Source organism: Calidris pugnax, unplaced genomic scaffold (genome assembly GCF_001431845.1).
Source record: "Calidris pugnax isolate Ruff unplaced genomic scaffold, ASM143184v1 scaffold208, whole genome shotgun sequence".
In the NCBI taxonomy this organism is placed as follows: Eukaryota; Metazoa; Chordata; class Aves; order Charadriiformes; family Scolopacidae; genus Calidris; species Calidris pugnax.
This window is the reverse complement of record NW_015090967.1, coordinates 1,672,154-1,691,347: the sequence shown is the minus strand read 5'-3', so window position 1 is coordinate 1,691,347 and position 19,194 is coordinate 1,672,154. Positions and strand designations below refer to the sequence as shown.

Here is a 19,194-nt window from a genome sequence, read left to right as displayed (position 1 = left end):
CCACTCCATCCGTGTTTAATGTTAAAGAAAGTAGAGTGGTTTTCCCTCCTATGAACTACATGGTTAAGATTCAGCTTGAAATACTGGCAATGCCTGAAAAGCCGTTTTACATCTGAAAAAGATTGTTTGTTGAAGGTCGGTTGCAGCTTCAAAGGATATATATCATTACTAGCTGAGAATTGACTGTTTAACACAGATTTTTCAAAAATAGCTTATACCATTAATTTATAATTTCTACCCACTTTGAACAAAGTGAACTGAAGAACCTGCTTTAGTACTCCTGATAATAGTCAAGATCATTGCAGTGTTCTGCAGGTACAAGCACTCCTTCAGTACTCCTTTAAAGACCTAAAGTTCCTCCCATGAAGCATAAACAGAAGAAAAATGAAAAAAAGGGTGAAAAAAGCAGAGGTGGGGTACATGCCTTTAGAGGTGAAAGGAGCAAAGCTGCTATTGCTGAAGACTTCCTTCAAGTAACACTTTCCTCTTAGAAAAAGTCTTTTATCTCTGCCAAAAGTACCCCAGGTTGGTGCTTCTCCAAATGTCAGTATATGCTAAAGAAGGGAAATGCAGACAGCCATCAAGGCTCATTGTACGCTGCTGCTGGTATCAGAAGAGCTGCCTTCCTCCTTTTGTCCCTTCTGGGTGGATCTCAGCCCGAGCTTCCCAGGAAACACCCACTGCTTTTGTCACAGAAAAGCCACGATGGCCTGACATCTACAGCATCAATGGCAGAAATATCACCTGCAAGCAATTTGCTTATCAATGACCTATATAAAACAAATAGGTCTGCTTAGCAATAGTCAAAAATCGGCTCTTTGTTTTTCCCTTATTATCATAATACACACTTAACCTGGAGGTGATCCTGCAGCTACCACCCAGACACAGCAGCTCCAGAGGGAATGGCCATGAGGACTCCCAAAGAGTTTTTCAGTGAGAAAGAGAAGGAACGCCTCATGCTTTTGGACAAGAAAGCAAGAAGGGTCACGTGCACAAAGTGAAATAACCTCCAGTGAATAGGGCACTCAGGTGAACATGCTTACAAAATCAAAAAAAAAAGCTCAAAGCTATGAGCTGAGCAAAGGACGTCTTATAAACAAAGATAATCTCACATAATCAAGTAAGACTAAAAGAGCTAGGTATCCAATTTTATTCTTAAAAAAAACCAACAGTGTTTAACAGTAATTTAAAAATTTATTAAAGAGTTGTGAGATATTCATGTTATATTCAGACTATGAAATGAATAACTAGTCTTTCCTACCCTCTCCACTAACACACAGTACACAGAAATAATTTATCTGGAACAGTATGTGAAAAACACAACAAGTCTAATACATCCATAAATCACAACAGCTGCCTGGCCATTCAGGAGCTGCATCCCTGGTGAGACACCCATGTTCCTTCTAAGAGCATGTGTGTACACTTTTGTGCCCACACGGTGCACAGAGGGAGAAACACGAAAAGTAGCAAGTCTCTGTTCATATCCTGAGACCTGTAAGAGAAGTTCACCCTAAAGAAAATAAATCTTAGTCACATACTGGAACTGAATTTAAAATTTTGTTTGCAACTGCCCTATCCCTACAAAATCCAACTATTCGTCAGCATCACACAGAAAAAAAAAGGGCATATAAATGCAGATCATGTTGTTTAATTGCTCCTCAGTTTCTGAGCGTTCCAGTCTTTCCCCTCATTCAGTAAAACACTGCTAAAGTCATATTTTTCAAGAACCTGGTGTTCCCTAGATTAAACAGCAATATAGATAGTGAAAAATGCGGTTAACCTCTTGTTGGACTAAGGCACTGATACAGACTTTAAGCCACAGTTATTTCCCAGATGATATGTACCGCTGGGTTTGGTTAAGAAATTTAAATCATCTGTTTCTTATCATATCCCCACTGTTTAGGGGTATGATGAACTGTCAGTGACAATATGCAAGGCTCCTCTGAGGCCATTGCCTAAACTTGTATTTTGCTACTGTGAAAATGGTATTAAGGACAGAAAACCAGGATTTTTCCCTATTATATAGTCTTTCTACCCTCCCTTTTCAGATATGTCCAAGTGCATCCCTGTATGAATTCTTGCCAAGCAATACATTCTCCATCTTTGAGTAATCCTTGATCGTCCTTTGATCCTTTAGTTTGTCACTGAGGTCACATATATACTTCACTGAAATGATGTCTGTAGTGAAACAGGGAGAAACTGCTTTCAGCACTTATCTAGGTGTTTAACAGCAGGAGACAAGGCCAGTGACCTCATCTCTTTTTAAGAAACATATATTTCAAAACTTCAACCAATGTAAATATATAGTTTATAAGATTTAATTTGCACAATATTGTGTATCTTTGTTGCATTCCATCCAAGGTAACAGCTGGATTACAGCTCAGATGGGAAACTGCTTGGAAATCTCTGGCTTTTGAAGGAAGGCAAAGCAGAACAAAATCACAGCCAGTTGAATTAATATTGGTAATTACTGTCAAACACAATGTTAGCATGCAAGACATTCCTGAGTAGCTGTTGAAACTTTTCAGAGCGATTATCTTGGAAACATCATAAGTAAAATATTCTGACACGTTCAGTTTGCAATGCACAAAAAACATGTTTAATGTATCTAGGCAAAGAGCTGCACATCATTTTAAACAGTACTGGATGACCAAAGCACATCCACTCTTCCAGAACAACTGCACCGTACTAAAGAAAGGGCTTATTAAAGTCAGCTTTATCCTTGTGATAATTCCCTGAAAGCAGTAGGAATCCTCATGACGACAGTTGTCCTCCAGCTCTGGACAGATATCTGCTAATTTCATGCACCTCATGTAAGCAGGATTCCTCAAGCCAATGTTTCCAAGGACTTAATGGGAACAAATGCCAACCTTTTTTCTTTTCCTTAGGGGTTTGTTTCAGTGTCAGGATGGATGAACATTTTAGCTGGTGTCACAGGTAGCTTGTCTTAATATTATCCTAACTGTATCCCATGTAAAGACAAAAAGATGACTTCAGCCACAAGATCTTTCACCCAGACACCCTCCAGAAGGACTACATAGGCCAGAAAATCCTGCCTACCTGACATTCTTACCAAAGTAATGGGAATTCTGCTCTCCCAGAACAGAAAAGCAGATTAAGAGAGAAAATGTCCCCAAGAAGATGAAGAGCTCATGCCTGAGATGCTAGAGCTGTTTACTGCACCTGAGATGCTGAGCAACAACGGGTGCAATTGCTCTTATGGTAAACTGCATGGTGTTCCATATGGCCAAATCAAGAGGATGCCTACGGAACTTTTCAAACTACTGCTAAACCTCTGTTTTCTCTGGCAAACAATCTGGAAAGAAAAAGTAGCTGCAATGAGTACCAGACGTCTCGAGGTGGAAGAGGCTCTACCTTGCACACTGGCTCCCCTTCTCCCTGGAGAGCAGCAGCTCCCTCCTACTGGGTGTGGGGCTGTGAGCTGAACAGTACCAGCCCGCTTGCCCCAGGCTTTCACAGTCTTAGAAATTAACTGAGGAATTTTTGCATCCTTTGCACTTGCAAGACCAGGCAAAAGGCCTATGAAGGGATCAAGAGAGTATTTCCTATGGAAAACCCCTGGCACAGGCAACCCTTGATCTGAGTGACTCAATGCCCCAAGGAAGGCACTGGCACAGAAGCACACACGTGTGAGGGTATATACTGTACATTGGGTAATTCCTTTACAGTGAGACTTTGCTAGTGCAGATAAACGGGCAGGATTTATTTTTTCATTTCAGCCTCTTAAAAAGGAATAAACAAAAAAGTCCCAATCTCCTTCTGGGCAGTTTTTAATTTACTCTTTCTTCAGGATCAAAATCATCCATCACTTAGAAGAAACAGTGGAAGACACCTTAATGAGAAGGAGGGAAGAGGAAATCTCACTGAGATCCTCTGGCAGTTTTTCAGCGCTTATTCTGCTGCTGTGAACACAGACAAGGGGAAGATCAATAGGTGGACAACTTTTCTTTACCCTGAAGGAAGACACCTGATACATATAGAGTTATTCAGTTCCCAGGAACATAAGCAAAAATTTGCTGTGTTAGTCCTTTTCAGTGCTGCATTCATTTTTGTCTTCTTTTACTCTTAACAGCACAGTCATGCAAGGCAGGGTCATTTCTAAGGGAACAGAAAAAGGGAAATTATGGCATGTTTTCCTTTTGCACAGGAAAGCAAAGGTTCATCAAGAGGGAAATAACCCCTTCTTCCTTTCTAGCTATATATGACCTGACATGGTTATTGCACATGTAATAAGGACAAAATTTCATACTGAACTCTGTTGTCCTGAAAACAGAATGCCTGCAGTCTCAGTGTTGCACACACTTGCACCCTCTGACAGTCATTAGCTCCATGCATCTGAAGGATGACAACATTGCCAGTGCTTTCCCCATTTTTCCTGCCATGAAGCAAGTCATACAGCCATATATATGCAGTCTCTTAAAACTTGTAATAGGAGTACACAGCTTCTAGTCTGCAACAAAACAGGGAAAAACAATAAACAGCCATCTCAGGACTTTAGGAGCTAAACAGCCATTCCCAAACCTGGACTGGAAGTTGTATCCCAGGAGAAATGTGCCAAACATGAGCTCATTTCTTCTCCTAAAAGGGCAGCAGCCAGCTGGGGCTGGGGGGGGGGAACGTTACTGGCAGAGGATGGAGCTGACACTATATCACTTCAACACGCTGCACACTGCGCTCCCTATAACATTTTATAACAGTGCCTTATAAAACTCAGATCAGTCCTATCTCTCACTCCACTTACCCATATGAAAATACACACCAGGAGAGCAATGTGAATACAAGAGCTCTCTTTCTTGCTCTCACAGACCCAAGTTACAACACCCTGTTGTATTTAAATCCTGCTGTGCTGGTGTAAACACCAGGCATGGGTGATCCAATACAGAGCAGGTCCAAGCTGGCTCAGTCTCAGACTTGTCGCCTAATTGACTCAGAAGGGTTTTCGAGGCTAGGACTGGTTCAGATGCAGGATGGGTGAAATCACTTTCCAGAATTCGGAACCCACCCAACAGCATGGGTTCAAAAGTGCATCTTGCACTCAAGGACTTTGGGTTTGCTTTCCACGTCGCAAGAGCTGTGGGTGGGGAAAGAGCCCAGAGAGGCACACTGAAAGGAAAAGAGGGAAAATCATAGAATCATAGAATGGTCTGGGCCAGAAGGGACCTCCAAAGGTCATCTACTTCGACCTCCCCGCAGTCAGCAGGGAAACCCCCAACTAGATCAGGTTGCCCAGGGCCTCGTCGAGCCTCACCTTGAATATCTCCAGGGATGGGGCCTCAACCACCTCCCTTGGCAACCTTTTCCAGTGCTCCACCACCCTCATAGTAAAGAACTTGTTCCTAAAAGCAGAATTGTTATCTGTTACAAGTCCTATTGTATGCCAAGAGTTTTCTAAGTGGTGAGAAGTGAAAGCTGTGTGCTGACTGGGCAGTGTTTGTCAGCTTCAAGAAAAAATGGTCAACATATGGCTGACACTCCCAGCTCCACAGGTGAACCACTGTCTCCCGCAAAGAAGTAGAGTGATACGCTGGAAAAGTGCATATTGACCATTTTCCCTTGCTTTAGTAAACTGATCTTGAGCTTCAGACATTCACCCAGCCTAACTCTCCAAACAGGTCACGACATCCAACAATCAGTCCTTTTATGTGCCACCAAGCAAAACATGGATTGGATTTAGAAACTGGTTCTGAAAGTCTGAGATAGTAGACCTTGTCACATCACCATAGATTTTAATGGGCTTATCAGCCCTAGGATGGCTTAGCCTCCTTTGGAGCAGGTCAGAGCATTAAGAGCAGGAGCCATAGGTTCCGACAGGAAGATGGCACTCTCTGGTCATGAGACATTTCAGAGAAGGGAGGAGAGCTCTCCAAAGATTTGTTCAATGTCAGATAAACATCCGCAATTACGAGGTTTATTCAAAATAAATGAAGCCTCCTATTCTTCTGATGGTCTGCCATCTCTCTCAGTTACCTCATGGAGCTGTGTATGTATTTATTTTAACAATAAGGGGCTGTATAAAGGGTTGAAACATTAAGCCTCAGTGAGGCAGGGAAACTGAAAGGGAAATATTTATGTAAAAAACTGGGGGGAAAGAGAGAGAAAGAGGAGAAGAGAGGGAGAGAGAAAGGGAGGGAAGGAGCAGGTCCAGAGAAGGGCAATGAAGCTGGTAAGGAGTCTGGAGCACAAGTCTTATGAGGAGAGGCTGAGGGAGCTGGGGTTGTTCAGCCTGGAGAAAAGGATGCTGAGGGGAGACGTTACCACTCTTTACAACTACCTGAAAGGAGGGTGTAAAGAGGTGGGGGTCAGTCTCTTTTCTCAAGTCACAGGTGACAGGACTAGAGGAAACGGCCTCAAGTTACTCCAGGGGAGGTTCAGGCTGGATATTAGGAAAAATTGTTACACGGAAAGGGTTATCAAGCATTGGAATGGGCTGCCCAGGGAAGTGGTTGAGGCACCATCCCTGGAGGTGTTCAAAAGATGGGTTGACATGGTGTTGGGGAACACAGTTTAGTGTTGTTTTTTTTGTCAGAGTTAGGCTGATGGTTAGACTAGATGATCTTGAAAGTCCCTTCCAACCTAGATGATTAGATGATTCTATGATTCTATGAAGGAAACAAGAAACAAAAGAAGGAAGAAAGGAGGAGACAGGGAAGAGAAGGAGAAGTAAAGAAAGTAAGCTCAAGACCTCATTTTATAACAAAAAGTAAAGGGAAGGCAGGAAAAAAATGCTCATGGGACCCTTAGGAATTAGCTAAAACCCTCACGGTTTATCTAACATGTATTTTCCCTTAATCACCAAGTAATTGATCTCCAAATTAATAAATATGTTTCTTTAAAGGAAAATACACTCAATTGTTGAGAGTTTACAGTACCAGGGTGGCGGACTTTCCTAGGAGTAACTTTTTTTTTTTCATTATTTTATATTGAATTACAAAGATGGAAGGACCTAAAGGCTGTCAGGATTTAAGCTGCTGCTACTCTCATATCACACATGATGAAAACATTTATCTTTCCATTGCTCTCACCAAGTAAAAGAAAACACACATCCCCACTTTGGAGCCAGTATGCTGCACAGAAAGGGTATGCATTCCTCTCAATGCCTGTCTTCCCTGGGGCTCACGAGCACCAATGGGTGGCTGAGCCCATCAGAGAATGTTGAAACTGCTGAAGTTTAGACTAGCAGAGTCTTGCAATTCAAACTGCAGCAGCTCAAGCTTTTAATTTCAGAGATTTCTATTCAATTACTTCCTCTTCCCTTCAGCTAGTTCAGATCTTTCATCTTTAACCGTGGCCCTGGCCAGACCTTTAAGGAATATACTGGAAATACCACAGTAACTTGAAAATCTCCCGCTCTCTGTTTTTAAAAGTTACAGGAACTATGAACATGTCATATCCAAAACACATTTACAATCATAATCCATCCACATACTAAAATGGAAAAAGAAAAGACAGCCCTGGGCTTGTTAAGGACAGTTATATTTGCCCTCAACAACAGATGTTTTTAACAGTCCAGGCAAAAAGAAATACAGGGATTTAAATAAGCCAGTAAGTACATAAATAAATAAATAAATAGTCCACCAATCTAATGCCAGCACCAGAACGGTAGGAGACCTTATTGCTTCCTTTATTCCCTTTCATTTCTGAGTCTGTTGATATAGCACAGGATCTGAACAATACACTGGCAAACTTCAAACAGGGACTGAGATTATATCCAACAAAGCTAGAAGGGGAAATTTGACACTCCTACAGTGCATTCATATGGAAACAAAATGAGTTATATTTATTTTATGGGACAGTTTGAATTTATTATAAGTTGCATATAATTTCCTGTCTCATTTCTTGAGCACTCTTGGAATTTATTTCAGGATGTCTTACGTTATCACACACCCCCTTCCCTCCGCCCTGACACCCTCTCTGCTGAACTTGCTCTACAAGAAGTCCCTGAAAGGCAGAAATCCCAGGGCAACTGCTAAAGCATTGAAGTTTTGGAAGAAATTCTTTATAGGCAGTGGGGACGAAAATGGAAACAATGTGAAAATTAATGTACTGTAGAATCAGTGAACATACCACTTATTTCTCTACACAACTAGAAGAAGGACTGCTCCTATAAGTAGTGTCCAAATAATTCAGAGGTGGCAAAACTATTAAGATTTCTACATATGCTTGCCTTGGAAGCAGATTAAATCTCACAAGTACACACACTGCTTTCCCTCCCCCAGTCACCTGTCTATATTGCCTTCCAATTTCACCGCAGCTTTAGCTGCTTTTATAAGAAATTTGGAAAAGTGGGATTCTGGCAGCAAAAAGAAAAAAAAATGGTCATATGTCAAATGAAATTCTAATTGGGGTACCTAAAGGGAGAAAAAAAGAAAAAAGCTGGAAATGCACCTGGAGGTAGTCATCTCAGATATGGTAATATCTCACGGCCAGTGAAGCAGAGAGAAAGTCCTGGCCCACAGTAGTCTTCAATGTGCGTGCTCAAATTCGGACCATAACAAACCCATAATAGCCAGCAAAGGTGTTCTGTTGAAAGTAAGGTAAATTGGCCATTCAGAGTTTCAAAAGAAGATATTCATGACCAATGCTTTTTGGAGGTATTTTAATTGCTTCTGTGCATGACATATAAATACCACATGTAAAAGTTCAAAATAAAACAGTTATTAAATGAGAAGCCTTTACTACAAAGTCTAAGCAGGTAGAATTCAGCATAGCTCTATTGCCTCTATTGGCACAAATCAATGTATATAGATGAGAAACTTGCTCTCAAATCTCAGCTAATACTATGCTTATGAACAATTATATTTATATTAAGAGTTAGAATTCTGAGAATGGCATTTGCCACTTCCTAAAAGAAGGGCAAAACCTTTAAAGGCCGATGACCCTGTCCAATTGTGGGAGTGCCTTCAACAGAGACAGATAAGACACTGCATACAATTATCTTGAAAGACAAATGAAACAACTGAGAATGGCATCTTTAAAACCATGATACCAACCTTTACATCTTTCTAGTCACCAGTAGACAGCCCTCTCTCTTTGTCCTTTTTCCATAAGGAAAAATTTTGGCTGGTTAAAAAAATAATCTCAAACCTGTGAAGAAATGTTTTATATTCCCTGAAATAGAAGGACACCTAAATGATTGGACTGCACTAGGCATTGACTATTATTGGTCAATGAAGGTTTTCCATCACTCCGTGAAATGTATATCTGCTGCTTACTTTCCTCATTTTGCCTGAACATACACTGGCCACAAACCACAATGGTGAGAAATTTTGCGCTCCTTCACATGAATAAATCTTAGCTTGTGTAGCTGAACTTCTTACTGAACTGAAGTGATCAAATGCCAGCCTGTACATATACACTATTGCACGTGAAAAGAAATGTGTTCAGTTTGGACCCTCTACTGGAAAAATCCCTCTCTACACAGCTGCAATTGTAGAAACAGAAAAGTAGACATACAACAGTAGGTAGACTTATCTACACATGAAAGGACAAACTGTCAAGCTTTGTACATTCAGATGTAAACAAGAAACATTATATTCATTGCACTGGCTAATTGTGCTTGTGGTCATCTAAGACAGACCCAGTTAGATAATAGAGGAATCTAATGCCAAAGAGCCTGGAAGGAATGGACTATTGTATTTGACTATCTTCCATGTACAAATTAGCACAGAAAAAAAAAAAAAAAAAAAGAAATCCTGCAGAAAACCACATGTACTTTATTACAGTTCCTAGTGTTACTTCTGTAAGTACCACAACAGCAACAAAGAGAGCTAAAAAAAGCTGCTGAAAAGATGCAAACAGCATACACAAATGTAACTAAACGCCCTTCTGACATGAAGTGATTTGACTTCAACTTCAGATGAATACATGGCTGGTTATGGTTTTGGCCACATTTCCTTTGAGTTAGACAACTGTGATTTGTTTGTGTTAGGATTTTATTCTTAAACCAATAGAAAGGGAAATCTTCAGAACAGAATGTCTGCTTTCTTTTGTCTCTTTTAAGAGCAGTGCGTTAATATTTCCTTAACATGCAAAAGTTCACAGGGCAATGAGCAAAATTCTCCAAATACCTGGTCTTAGCTGGGAAAGAGAGAAATTGTCTTTTCAAGTTACTTTCATTTTGACATTACTTTTTCAAGACAGGCGCCTAGTGTTATGGCTCAGATTCTCAAAAGTATCTATGAAAGTACCTAATTCCCATTTATGCCAGGGAAACTGTGTATGAAGCAAGTTCTAGGGCAGTTAACAAATAAGCTACCAACCCCCACAGACCTTAGTCAAGCACCACTCAACTGAAAATTAATATAATTGTTTCTGAAGAAGCTTAAGAATCCTGATGGAGTAGTGGGATATATGGACTACTACACCTCTCTAGGCAGTCTTCCCTGAAGTAGATTATATCTGCTGGCTGACAAGGGGAACAGAGGAGGTTATTGCAGGTACTGCCTGTGGGCTTGTCCATCCCCTTAGCATCATGTGCACATGGGCTGTGCAAGTGTCTGGGCTTTGCAACCTCCTTGCCGAGGCAAGGATGCCAAACAAAGGCTTAAGGTGCTACTTTGCTCTGCAGTGTGTTACTGAAAATATAGGAACATGTGATAACTTATTGTAAGACTCATCCTGTAAGTGTTTGTTACCTAGCCTTAGTGATTACAACTTTGAACTTCTGATGATGTTTGCAGAGTGCTATATGACTAGATGCTGCTTGTGTTTCTCACTGTGGGCAAAACAGGGAGAGAGGTACAAGGTGAAGCACATAAATCCAAATGCTGATTGTTGTAGTTTCCAATTTCATTCCACCTACCTGACTAAAGACTAAAACCTGTGAGGCTAGAAGCCAGGTCACAGGCCTGATAAGATGCTTCTTTTTTTTTCTCAAAAACATCCATGAGCTTTCTACCACGCCCTGTGTGAACTCATGCTGCAATAAACTATAGTAGTAACATGTATACCTGGGTATCCCACAACTTATCTCCATCTCTACCCAAGCTGTAAGTCAAATTCTTGCATGTTTACCTAATCTCCTGCTGAAAGCAAGTGAGAGATTTTCCTGAGTATGGAAAGAGCAAAAGAATGGCCCGATTCAAAAAAGAAAGTTAAGCTTGCTTCACATCACTATTCTTAAGGCACAAAGAGATTTGGTGGGAGGTGGGGGGGAAATCTCTTGAGGCAGGGTAAGTCATACAAATACAAACTAGTATAGTATGGAATATAATGCATAATAGTTGGCAGCAGAATGCACTATTTATTTTCATGAATTAGGAACTGAGAACTTAATTCACAAGCAGCAGAGTGAAGTACAAATGTTATGAGTATGAGCTTAACATGGGGCCAAATCCTACAGCCCTTACAGTCTTATTGAGTCATATCTCCTGTTGATCTTCCCTAAATTAGCACTGCAGTATACTCGTAATATATCACAGTCATCAGGTTATAAACTTCTCATTTTCACAAATGAAAGAGAATCTATGCTGACACTATGCTGTTTTGTGATAATTCAGTATTTTAAATGGAAAATAGACCTTTAAACAAAATAAGACTTTTAGGTCAGTCCAGATAGTATTCTTATTCCTAGTGATTAATTAGCATTTAGTGATTATATATCCAAGAAGGTTAAAAAAATCATACAGTATTTTTAATAGGCATTTCAAATAGGGTTATCCCACTGTTTGGGTACCCATGTGGCTGCTGAAAAATGTCTTAAGATTAGTTTACAATGATTACCATAGATTGTTTTATACAGATAAATAACAAGATGCAAGCTGCTATGAAGCTCATGTATTTAAGATTCTTTGCTATTTGAATGACTGCAGTCAGTCAAATCTTCACAAAAAGACAACATATACCTATGTCAAGACAACTATCAAAAGTAAGTGCATATTAATATTCATACTACAAATTTCTGATAGCAAACATACAGCTCATACTTATAAAATTAAGTATGAATCAAAATGGAACATTTAATCTCAATCAAACAGCAGAGCTACAGTGCTCAACTGTAGAGCACCCTATCAGGATAATCAGAGGAAATATGCAAGAAAATCATATAGTAACGATTAGCTTTATAGCCCTTAAGTATACCAGATATCAAATAACATAACTTCCAAAAGTATAAACTTCCAAGGTATAAACTTGTCTCTGTAATGAGTTACAGCAGTAATGAGAGCTCATTTAAACTGGCTGCAGGAAAAAGTTCAGTACACGCTGTACCTGGTATCTCCGCATGTGCACAGCTGAAAAATATTTTTTCTTTCCTGTTTTTTTTTTTAGGAAGAAAGAAAACTCCATAATTTAAACTCCATGATTTAAAGAGCAGAGAAACAGCTCTTGTCTAAATCCCCAGCAGTTAAATCACCATTCACAGGTCATTGCTCTCCGAGTTTATAAAACTGATGCCAACATCAACTTCTCGGTTCTACCTGCAGCAACCCACAATATCAAGGCTCCAATCCTCCAATATCAAGGCAACACTTTAGAGAGGGTAAGATTTAACGTGGTTTATTCAAAACAAACTCTAACTGCGATCCTCACGATTAGAAACATACCTACCGGCATACATACACACGGATTCAATATCAGCCACAAGCAATACATATTTGCAGGAAAGAAAGGGCATTTACCAGGAGGAGCGAAGCCAGAAGGAGAGTGCCCGCAGCTGCCCAGCGACAGCCCTCCATGGTGGGGTCGGACACTTGCCCTAACTGCGGAGCTGCCGGCTGTCACATCCAGCGCTAGTGCGGACCTTCAGCCCCGCTTCTCCGCCTCCATCAGCCCCGCTTCACATTTCCTGACCCAGCCGTGAGTGGGTGGGTTTTGGGGGTGAGCTGCGGGGAAGGGCTCCCCGAGCCGTCCAGCAGCCAGTCCCCCCCCCTCCTGCTAGTCAGACAAAGCCGAGGGGTCTAAGGAAAGCCTAAGAGTGGAAGACGGAGGGGAAGAATAGAGAGGGAGAGGGGGAGAGAGAGGAGGAGGAGGAGGAGGAGAAGGAGGAGGAGAGAGGAGAGAGGCAGAACAGGCACAGCTGAAGGGAGAGCTCTGCTCCACCGCTTGCCGTGAGCTGTTCACGCTTATTGCGGGGTCGGTAGCTCTCCTCCTGAGCGTGCATTGTTCCAGACAGGAGGGAAACTTAATCTCTGTCAATACATAATGTATGCCATAAAAGGCACCAATCGGAAAATGCTGAAATCCTCCAGGGAGAAAGTATGTTTTCCTAAAGACTTGTATTCTCTACAGAAGAATGCTCCCTGGAACCCTTTTACACCGTTTGTTCAGTAATAAGGGAGTCTGACTCGGCTCCCAAATTGTAAAGCAGGAATGTTTCTAACAGAAATGACAGACTTTCTGTCACTGCTTTTTTCTTTTGGGGGAAAATTTAAAAACTGGTAACCTATTGGCATTAGAAGGAAAGTGAGCTTATGAGAGGAAGAATTCAGCGCAGAAAGGCAAAGATCCACACACCTCAGGAAAGCCAGGAACTCTACCTTTTAAGTATTAATTTGTTGGACAGGGATTTCAAATCAGTGCTCTCACTCTGTTCAGAATTCATCCAGTTTGCATGCCTATGCTTCTGCATTGCCTGAAGTCTCAGAGTGGCCAACTCTTTTTTTTTTTTGGTCTGTCTATTTGTTTTATTTTATGAAGCAAAAATTGCTAACTGGATCCAAGAACTCTTTCTTAACATAGTAGGCATTCTCCCACATGGGGCTGAGCTGGACGTCTCTTGCAGTCACAACATTATGGTGCTTCAGGACATGCTATATCCAGATGGGCACGTAGAAAGCCTTGTCTTCCCTAAGCTCTAGAGTGTGGTACTTCAGTAAGGTCAGGCAACGAAGGAGAAAAGTAAGGTACATGAGGGGTGTTAGGGGTGGAGAACAGTATCCCGGCACTGAGTCTGAAAAATGACTAAAGTCAGAAGCTAGCACAAGAAATGGAAACTCTGCCAAGGGCACCAGGACTAAGGACAGAAGGGAAAAAGGAGCAAGTGTAGACCACAAAGCATTTAAGAGAACTGCACATCAGTAGAAAGGAAAAACAGCCTAGAAGAAAAGCTAGATGAGCAGATGGAGAGTGATACAGAGTTTGCAAGAGGAAAGCAACTCAGGGGGGAAAAAAGAGTTACAGATGTTGGGAAGTCAGATAGGAGGAAAGAAGAAGGTCTGGCTTGGCATAACAGGAACAAGGAACATAAACGCTGAAGATATCTGAAGGCCAAAATAAAAAAGAGATAAGCTAGACAGAGCTAGGCTTGGGAAATTAGGCTTAAAAGAGAAATTTGGAACAAGAAACAAAAGTAACTAGGAACAGTGGGAGAAAGAGATTTTAGCTTGCACTGGCCAGCAGTACTTGGTTGGGGATATTTGGACTTGGTGAGCAAGGAAACAGGACAAAGAATACCAAAAAGACTCAGTGGGAAGGGGCTATTATGGAAAACCAGCTAGGTGAACTGAACGTAGCAGGGGTGAGAAAAGTCCTGAAATGAGTACTAAGATTTCTATACCACCAGTGAGTCCTTTATGTGTCCAAATCTCCTCACACAGTGACTTCAGAGACCATTTCCTGGAGGACAGGAGAAGAACGGACAACGTTGCACCACCCTCTGGCTCAGAAGTGGGGAAACCACCACAGGATGACACCATGGCAGAATTTACAACTTCTCATATTGCCCTTGAAAACTCCGGAAACTAAACATGCAGATCTACTAAAAGAGCACAAAAGATCTCAATCCCCACATGTAGGAAAATGGGCAAGGAGGGCAAGAGACCACCATGGTTGAGCCAAGACCTGCTCGTCAAACTAAGGGGCAAGATGGGGCTACACAGGAAATGGAAGAAGGGACAGGCATCCTGGGAAGAGTATAGGGATGCTGCCAAGATGTGCAGGAATGAGGTCAGGAAGGCCAAGGCACAGCTAGAACTGAACTTGGCAAGGGACGTAAAGAAAAATAAGAAAGGCTTCTACAGGTACGTTAACCAGAAAAGGAAGGTTAAAGAAAATGTACCCCCCCTGATGTGCAACAGTGGGGAACTTGTATCAACAGATGAGGAGAAGGCAGAAGTTCTCAATGACTTCTTTGCCTCGGTCTTCACTGGTAACCCCCTTCCTCCTAGTTCTTGTGTTGATGACAAAAAAGTTGGAGACCAGGGTGACAAGGTCCCTCCCACTGTAAGTGAAGACAAGGTACGAGATCAACTCAGGAGCCTGAAGATATACAAGTCCATGGGACCTGATGAGATACATCCCAGAGTCCTGAAGGAACTAGCTGATGTAGTTGCCAAACCACTTTCCATGATATTTGAAAAATCATGGCAGTCAGGTGAAGTCCCTGCAGACTGGAAGAAGGGGAACATCACACCCATTTTTAAAAAGGGTAGAAAGGAGGACCCTGGGAACTACCGACCTGTCAGTCTCACCTCTGTGCCTGGGAAGATCATGGAACAAATCCTCCTAGATGCCATGCTTGGGCACATGAAGGACAGGGAGGTAATCCAGGACACCCAACATGGCTTTACTAGGGGCAGGTCCTGCCTGACTAACCTAGTGGCCTTCTATGATAAAGTGACTTGGTCAGTAGACAAGGGGCAACCTATGGATGTGATCTATCTGGATTTCTGTAAGGCCTTTGACACGGTCCCCCACAACATCCTGATTGCCAAATTGGAGGGGTACGGATTTGATGGGTGGACTGTTCAGTGGATAAGGAACTGGCTAGATGGTCGCATCCAGAGGGTAGTACTCAATGGCTCAAAGTCCAGATGGAGACCAGTCACAAGTGGTGTTCCTCAAGGGTCCGTGCTGGGACCGGTGCTGTTTAACATTTTTATCAATGATATAGACAGGGAGATTAAAGGCACCATCAGCAAGTTTGCGGATGATACCAAGCTGTGTGGTGTTGTCGATACACCAGAGGGACGGGATGTCATCCAAAGGGACCTGGACAGGCTGGAGAGGTGGGCCCAGGTGAACCTCATGAGGTTCAACAAGAGCAAGTGCAAGGTTCTGCACCTGGGCCGGAACAATCCTCGCCACCAATACAAACTAGGGGGTGAGGTGTTGGAAAGCAGCCCTGAGGAAAGGGACTTGGGGGTTCTGGTGGACGAGAAGCTGGACATGAGCAGGCAGTGTGCAGCTGCAGCCCAGAAGGCCAATCGCATCCTGGGCTGCATCAAAAGAAGCGTTGCCAGCAGGTCCAGAGAGGGGATTCTGCCACTTTACTCTGCTCTGGTGAGACCTCACCTGGAGTATTGTGTGCAGGTCTGGAGCCCTCAATACAAGAAGGACATGGACCTGATGGAGAGGGTCCAGAGGAGGGCCACAAGGATGATCAAGGGGATGGAGCACCTCTGCTACAAGGACAGGCTGAAGGAACTGGGGTTGTTCAGCCTGGAGAAGAGGAGGCTCCGGGGAGACCTAATAGCAGCCTTCCAGTACCTGAAGGGAGCCTACAGGAAGGCTGGGGAGAGCCTGTTTAGAAAGGCCTGCAGTGACAGGACGAGGGGCAATGGCTTCAAGCTGGAGGGGAACAGATTTAGATTGGAGATTAGAAGGGGGTTCTTTACTGTGAGGGTAGTGGAGCACTGGAACAGGTTGCCCAGGGAGGTGGTTGAGGCCCCATCCCTGGAGATATTCAAGGAGAGGCTCGACGAGGCCCTGGGCAACCTGGTCTAGTTGGGGGTGTCCCTGCTGACTGCGGGGAGGTCGGACTAGATGACCTTTGGAGGTCCCTTCCGGCCTGGGAAATTCTATGATTCTATGATTCTATGATTGATTCATGCATGTTTTACAAATAGCATGACTACACAAGGGCCCAAATCCTTTACTTCACCAGCAGTGTCAACACACACCTGAGAATTGCACAAAAGAATTTTTTCCACACATCTCCTGTCCACTGCTGTCTTTTTTCTCCCATACCCTGTTCCTTTGCCCCAAGAAGGCTAACATCATAGGGGAAGGACTTACAGATAGTCTTGGACATTCCTGTACACAGAATTTTCAATGCTGAATTTTTATGTTATACAGCAAGGTTTGTAATATTGAATAGAGTAAACGATGACTGCTTTTTTTTTGGTAAGAAGCAAACTGTTGTAATTATGCAATTATGATTACATGGCTTACAATGAATGATACAACTGAGAAGAACTTTTTAATAACCATATGTTTGTCTTTTTTTTTTTTTCTTTCTCTTAGCCCAACTTTAAACTGGAGATTTTACTCTAATACTACATAAACCCATTTCAGAATTCTTGATTTTGGACAGTTCTTATTCAACTTTGGAAAAGGTGGGTTTTTAAAAGGAATTTTTGGAGAGTCTTCTTGTCAGTACAGAGATCTCTGACTAAATTGTCTAAACTGGAATAACTGGATTATACTTGGATTCCACGTATCGTGCCGTTGTTCCGTTCATGGGCCTCCCATTGCAACAGATGGGAATTTTGCATGGAGAATGATAGCATAGTTGTAGAATAGAATCATAGAATCATTTAGATTGGAAAAGACATTTAAGATCATCAAGTCCAACCATAGGCCTAACACTGCCAAGTCCACCACTAAACCATGTCCCTAAGTGCCACATCTACACAGCTTTTAAATACCTCCAGAGATCGTGACTCAACCACTTCCCTGGGCAGCCCATGTCAACGCTTGACAACCCTTTCAGTGAAAAACTTTTTCCTAATATCCGATCTAAACCTCCCCTGGTGCAACTTGAGGCAGTTTCCTCTCGTCCTATCACTTGTTACACGGGAAAAGAAACTTACATTCACCTGGCTACAGCCTCCTTTCAGGTAGTTGTAGAGAGCAATATTGTCTCCCCTCAGCTCCTTTTTCTCCAGGCTAAATAATCCCAGTTCCCTCAGCTGCTTCTCATAGACCTTTTCTCTAGAACCTTTACTAGCTTCACTGCTCTTCTTTGGATGTGTGCCAGCACCTCAATGCCTTTCTTGTAATGAGTTGAAGATCTTGTAGTAATGTTACCAAGTTTTGTGGCCTGTGATGTTCAGACATGTTGAAAAGGTGATTTAGCTACAAAGAGCTTTGTTTATTCAAGATATGTGCTTAATCAGTAGCAGAGAAGCACGATGTTCATAATAGCATTGTAAATTGTATGAAATTCACCAGACCTGATATTTTGTTGCACTTTTAAAATTCAGAGCAGATTCTTAAATGCAGCTTGAATTCTGTTTTCACAACAAACTCATGCAAACCCCATAATTTTTTCATGAAACCACATGAATATCATACTTCCAACAGTTTGGCTTTCAGTTTTCCACACATATTTGAACCTAGAAATCAAAGTGAAATTCAAGGAATGGAAACTCACATGAATCAAATCCAAAGGAAAGGTCTACTCAAATTCTTGCATACAGCTTTAATGAGGAGTCATGCCCAATATCTGCCAATTTCTACAGAGCAGTGTTGCCTCTACCTAAAGGCTCATTTGAATTATTTCTAACTGAAAATTTAAAAAATGAACTGAAAAAGAAGTGTAGATTTACTGAAAAATTACTTTAAGGCACGAAGTGCCTAGCAGTGTTCTGGAGCTGAACATCTCCATATCCTGCTGTTCAGGTCCTGGGTTTTGTTATACTACATATATGCATTTTTTATGGAGTTAATTTATTTGTCTTGCTGAAAGGTCTTGGTAGGAACACTAGTCTGGGGGTGGGGGCATTTCTTTTAGGCTTGCATATATATACTCAAAAAAAAAAGCCTATAGTAAGAAGGAAAATAGGCCCTAAACAGGGTAACATTGCCTGAAAGGTAAAGTCACAGGCCCTGTTCATCTCCAAACTCTCTCTGTCACGCATCCTGAATAAATGCAAGAATTCAGAGCAATAAAGGAATTCTACCTGCAACAGAAGTAATAGCTGAAACCTCAAGGGACGTATTACTGAATGCAGACGGTGCCTACTATGCCTAGCACTTTGTTTCACCAGTAAGAAAAGGGTTGTTCTCAGCAAATCTTAATGCTACAGATGAAGTCCTGAGTTCTTTAAGATAATTTGCAAAATTGATACTGGAGATTGGTGAGTTCAGGATTGCATTCAGTATCGCTTTCTGCGTATACATATGCAAATAAGTGACCTCCAAACCCTGATATTACAAATATAAGTCCTTCACCGTCTTAGGGGAGAGTGAATGCACAACTACATGCTATTCCATGTCCTTAAAATTGCCTCT

General features: G+C 42.0%; 1 protein-coding gene across 2 annotated transcripts in view; it reads right to left on the bottom strand.

Moving 5' to 3' along the window:
- The window catches only part of ADAMTSL1 (ADAMTS like 1), a 208,822-nt gene extending 195,881 nt beyond the window's left edge, over positions 1–12,941 (bottom strand). Inside the window, exon 1 of one of the 2 annotated variants that reach the window (XM_014952589.1) lies at positions 12,639–12,941. In XM_014952589.1, coding sequence (XP_014808075.1) covers positions 12,639–12,695 — 57 coding nt within the window. In that variant the 5' untranslated portion in view covers positions 12,696–12,941. Of the gene's footprint in view, positions 1–12,567 lie in introns of both variants that reach the window. The other variant, XM_014952590.1, reaches the window with a different exon arrangement.
- Positions 12,942–19,194: the final 6,253 nt, after the last annotated feature.